This window comes from Amblyomma mixtum, chromosome 3 (genome assembly GCF_055824585.1).
Source record: "Amblyomma mixtum isolate Tamu chromosome 3, ASM5582458v1, whole genome shotgun sequence".
Lineage (NCBI taxonomy): Eukaryota > Metazoa > Arthropoda > Arachnida > Ixodida > Ixodidae > Amblyomma > Amblyomma mixtum.
The window spans coordinates 365187341-365192827 of NC_143014.1; the positions used below are offsets into that span (position 1 = coordinate 365187341).

The 5487-nt window shown below is 50.9% G+C and overlaps 1 protein-coding gene across 1 annotated transcript; it reads right to left on the bottom strand.

The window, feature by feature from the left end:
* On the bottom strand, window positions 1-531 carry LOC149356650 (uncharacterized). The gene is made up of 3 exons (XM_089576399.1): window positions 508-531; window positions 254-427; window positions 1-39 (listed from the first exon to the last, which is right to left on the bottom strand). The coding sequence occupies exons 1-3, from the start codon at window positions 529-531 to the stop codon at window positions 1-3; spliced, it is 237 nt and encodes a 78-aa protein (XP_089432525.1).
* Between the last annotated feature and the right edge of the window lie 4956 nt (window positions 532-5487).

Sequence of the window (5487 nt, forward strand, 5' to 3'; positions counted from 1 at the left end):
TTATGTTTCATTTAACATATCCAGGTGGTCCTTGATGACCTAAATATGAAGAGAAATAAACGGTTGTACTAGTGGGAAGATAAAACAACGTATTCTGAAGACGGTGCAGACGACGGTAACATGGATAGAGAAAGCACATAAAACAGTTTGCCACTCTTTTTTTGTGCCTTCACTGTATACCTGCTGCCTCTTTGTGCCGTTATCAGAATACGGTACAGTTAATAAATTAGAGAAAAGCAGCCTAGACTCATACCTGAATTCGAGGAGAACCCTTCCTGATGCCTTCAGCAGGATGCCTTGCGTTCAGAGCATCGAAAAGGTCGTTCGTGCTCCTGGTAAAGGCTTCGGTGCCGGAGGAGTCTCGTAGCTCTGTGACGCCAGCGTCTCGGTACACCTTCAGTGCAATTGCTGTGCTCCGGCTGAACAACTGGAAAAGGTCAGTTGGATGATGTTTACACTAACGTGGCGTGATAAACAAAGGTCCTAAGCACGGGTTTTTACGGTTACCTGCGTAGCAAGTCGTACATTCATTCTTTGAAGATTATTCGGCTGCACGGGCGCTGCTTTCAACTTCGGCACCACCTTGAGGTGCTTGTCCTTTTCCGTTTCGTACAGAGACTTATAGTGACCAAAATTTATGTTTTGCGTTCCAGACTGAAACGTGAATAAAAAAGGTAGCAGTTCGACTTTCCTCAAAACAATGAAAATTATTTAGTCATGGCTATACTTACTTGGCCCCTTTGGTGCTTTAGAAGATGATTTCTCACACACTTGATGATGTGTAGCACATTGCAGACAAAGTATATGAACTTGCCGTCAGGTAAGCATAGATGTGGCATCTTGTGGCTGGTACCAGCCATGCTGCCGTTCACACCAAAATGCTGCCACATGGACTTGTTGCTTCCCGCTCCATCGCTTACAATGCTGAGGACAGTTGCTCCGTACTTGTGAAGCCTCACCACGGCCTCAAGCACCAGTTCCGCCAAGACGCGCCCAGGCGCTGCGATTTTGGTTGCGAAGCTTGCAATTGACTGCACCCATCCTTCAAACATTGGCACGAACATGAGAACTAACGCATGGTCTGCCTGCTCGCTAACATTTCCGCTGACGACACCACCGTAGTCGATGAAACCGTCGACTGTGTATGTAGATTTGTTGAAGTCATAACATTGTTTCAACTTAATTTTGTCCAAGATTAGAGTGCCGAATTTCATACGCCATCTTTTGTTTCCATCTGCTTTTGGATTGCTTCAAGAGCAACAGCATTAAATCCATATTTGCAGGGAATGCCCTTCAGTATTTGAGTTAGGCGACTCATGCTTGATAGTGGTAGCATCTTGAGGTCATACAGAAGCTTGTATGCTCTCGGACTTGCCAGTCTCACAAGCATGCTGTTAAGAAGCCATTCGGCATCGTATCTGATTCCAGATAGTGCTTTGGCTTTTATTTGCCTAAATGCCGTGATTAAAGCCAGCCGTTGCAGGTTTGGAAGGTCTTCTAGCTGCCGTTCTAGTTGCTCTTCTGAGCTCTTCTCGAGCTTATCTTTTAACTCCGATATTTCTACCTTCCGTTTCTTGTTAGCTGCCGCAGCTCGCAGCAGGGCTTTTCTAAGACGTCGTGCCTTTCGTTGTTGCAGATGTTTTATTTTTTCAGAATTTTTTGCTTGCCGAATTTGTCTACGCAGCCTCAAGCAATAAGGACAAACTCGCCGCGACGTTATGACAGAGCAGTTCTTGTGATATCTCGTACCTCCGCATGAGCTTTGAGATGTGGCTCCCTCACACAATTTCATTTTATCGATCTGCTTCATCAGAGCTTCTACGTCAGAAACACTCTCAATGTGATATGAGATCTTCTTGTGCAGCTTGCTATACGCGTTCACAGTACATGATATCCGCTCAGCAATCAGAATGGTCTTCCCAACAAGCTAGTTCCCCTGCACTAGACGGCGAGTGTAAAATATGCCGCATCTTTCGTCGGTTGTGTCATCACGAAAATATTCGAATTTCCACTGCGTTGTCGGTAATGCTGCGGACTCCAGACGGTAAAGATTAAAATCACTTTCTGCAGCGCAGCTGTCCGGTTCGGGATGCATTGATGCGCTTTCGGAATCCTCCAAGTTACCTCTTTGCAGTGCTGTCGCGACACAATGGGCACCGCGATCCCCTGGAGGCTTTCTCTTCGGCTAGTGCATTTTGGCTTTGAAATATGCGCCGGCAATGAACGAAACAGCCTCGGGAGAGCGCCTGGTGCCAGCATTCATTTCCCTCTCTCCAAAAGCACTTCCTTAACTTGCACTACATGACAATAGTGCTTTAGAAGGTCTTCTTCTTCGAAATGGAGATCACAAACTTTGCATTTCGAAGTCAGTTCGCGATCTTTTCTGTGAAGTGCACGCTCCCACCTTTTAAACTCGATGGGGTCTTTCGGCGGCCCGAAGAAATGACAGTCCGTCGAGTCATCGTTGCGATACCCGCTATTGCACCCCGGTGCAAAGCAGGTTGGCATGAAGAGGCACGATGTCATAAGATACAAACAAAAATTAACCGAGAAGCAGACGACACAAAGCGGCTGTCGCGAGCGCGCTTTAAAAAGGGCGCAGCAGGGCCAGCAACCAACGTCTCCGCATCGGCGGACGCGGTTACTGCGACGCGCGTCTTTTCAAGGGCGCAGAAGGGCCGGCAACCAGCGTCTCCGCTTCGGCGGACGCGGTTACTGATAACGTTACTAGAACAAACTAGTAACGATGGTTACTGCGACGAGCGTCTTTTCAAGGGCGCAGATGGGCCGGCAACCAGCGTCTCCACTTCGGCTGACGCGGTTACTGCCAACATTACTAGACAAACTAGTAACGTTGGTTACTGCGACGAGCGTCTTTTCAAGGGCGCAGAAGGGTCGGCAACCAGCGTCTCCGCTTCGGCGGACGCGGTTACTGCCAACGTTAAAAGAAACTAGTAACGTTGGTTACTGCGACGAGCGTCTTTTCAAGGGCGCAGAAGGGCTGGCAACCAGCGTCTCCACTTCGGTTGACGCGGTTACTGCCAACATTACTAGAACAAACTAGTAACGTTGGTTCCTGCGACGCGCGTCTTTTCAAGGGCGCAGAAGGGCTGGCAACCAGCGTCTCCGCTTCGGCGGACGCGGTTACTGACAACGTTACTAGAACAAACTAGTAACGTTGATTACTGCGACGAGCGTCTTTTCAAGGGCGCAGAAGGGCCGGCAACCAACGTCTCCGCTTCGGCAGACGCAGTTACTGCCAACATTACTAGAACAAACTAGTAACGTTGGTTACTGCAACGAGCGTCTTTTCAAGGGCGCAGAAGGGCCGGCAACCAGCGTCTCTGCTTCGGCTGACGCGGTTACTGCCAACGTTACTAGAACAAACTAGTAACGTTGGTTACTGCGACGAGCGTCTTTTCAAGGGCGCAGAAGGGCTGGCAACCAGTGTCTCCGCTTCGGCGGACGCGGTTACTGCCAACGTTACTAGAACAAACTAGTAACGTTGGTTCCTGCGACGCGCGTCTTCTCAAGGGCGCAGAAGGGCCGGCAACCAGCGTCGCCGCTTCGGCGGACGTGGTTACTGCCAACGTTACTAGAACAAACTAGTAACGTTGGTTACTGGGACGAGCGTCTTTTGAAGGGCGCAGAAGGGCTGGCAACCAGCGTCTCCGCTTCGGCGGACGCGGTTACTGCCAACGTTACTAGAACAAACTAGTAACGTTGGTTCCTGCGACGCGCGTCTTTTCAAGGGCGCAGAAGGGCCAGCAACCAACGTCTCCGCTTCGGCGGACGCGGTTACTGCGACGCGCGTCTTTTCAAGGGCGCAGAAGGGCCGGCAACCAGCGTCTCCGCTTCGGCGGACGCGGTTACTGATAACGTTACTAGAACAAACTAGTAACGTTGGTTACTGCGACGAGCGTCTTTTCAAGGGCGCAGATGGGCCGGCAACCAGCGTCTCCACTTCGGCTGACGCGGTTACTGCCAACATTACTAGAACAAACTTGTAACGTTGGTTACCGCGACGAGCGTCTTTTCAAGGGCGCAGAAGGGTCGGCAACCAGCGTCTCCGCTTCGGCGCACGCGGATACTGCCAACGTTAAAAGAACAAACTAGTAACGTTGGTTACTGCGACGAGCGTCTTTTCAAGGGCGCGGAAGGGCTGGCAACCAGCGTCTCCACTTCGGTTGACGCGGTTACTGCCAACATTACTAGAACAAACTAGTAACGTTGGTTCCTGCGACGCGCGTCTTTTCAAGGGCGCAGAAGGGCTGGCAACCAGCGTCTCCGCTTCGGCGGACGCGGTTACTGACAACGTTACTAGAACAAACTAGTAACGTTGATTACTGCGACGAGCGTCTTTTCAAGGGCGCAGAAGGGCCGGCAACCAACGTCTCCGCTTCGGCAGACGCAGTTACTGCCAACATTACTAGAACAAACTAGTAACGTTGGTTACTGCAACGAGCGTCTTTTCAAGGGCGCAGAAGGGCCGGCAACCAGCGTCTCTGCTTCGGCTGACGCGGTTACTGCCAACGTTACTAGAACAAACTAGTAACGTTGGTTACTGCGACGAGCGTCTTTTCAAGGGCGCAGAAGGGCTGGCAACCAGTGTCTCCGCTTCGGCGGACGCGGTTACTGCCAACGTTACTAGAACAAACTAGTAACGTTGGTTCCTGCGACGCGCGTCTTCTCAAGGGCGCAGAAGGGCCGGCAACCAGCGTCGCCGCTTCGGCGGACGCGGTTACTGCCAACGTTACTAGAACAAACTAGTAACGTTGGTTACTGGGACGAGCGTCTTTTGAAGGGCGCAGAAGGGCTGGCAACCAGCGTCTCCGCTTCGGCGGACGCGGTTACTGCCAACGTTACTAGAACAAACTAGTAACGTTGGTTCCTGCGACGCGCGTCTTTTCAAGGGCGCAGAAGGGCCGGCAACCAGCGTCTCCGCTTCGGCGGACGCGGTTACTGCCAACGTTACTAGAACAAACTAGTAACTTTGGTTACTGCGACGAGCGTCTTTTCAAGGGCGCAGAAGGGCCAGCAACCAGCGTCTCCGCTTCGGCGGACGCGGTTACTGCGACGCGCGTCTTTTCTTTCTCTCTTGCTGTTATGTTAATATGTAAATAGTTTTATTACCAGTGTACCTCTCCCCCTGTCCTTTCTACTATCCCCTCAACTCTTTGTTTTCACTCATACACGCTACCTGCTATACTTCATTTCTGCTGCCTCAGCTCAGGTGCTTTCAGCAGCAATGGCAGTTGCCGAAGCTAGTAACAATCTTTTTCCTTCCATTTACCATGTATTCCTGTCATATCTTTCAACTCTCTTCTTTCTGCACGTGGCAGCGGTGGTGGCTCAGCTGTCTTTCGGTGGCCCGAAGAAATGACTGTCCGTGGAGTCCAACGTTGGGATAACCGCCATTGCATCCCGGTGCAAAGCAGGTCAACATGTACTAACTAGTCATGAATGGTTAGTCATGACTAGTTCGTA

Excerpts from the sequence above, each read along its gene's own strand:
- LOC149356650 (XM_089576399.1), bottom strand. The coding sequence starts at position 531 with ATGAATGTACGACTTGCTACGCAG. Across the intron at positions 428-507 it reads ATGTACGACTTGCTACGCAG|TTGTTCAGCCGGAGCACAGC; the intron begins GTAACCGTAAAA and ends GACCTTTTCCAG. Across the intron at positions 40-253 it reads AGGGTTCTCCTCGAATTCAG|GTCATCAAGGACCACCTGGA; the intron begins GTATGAGTCTAG and ends CTTCATATTTAG.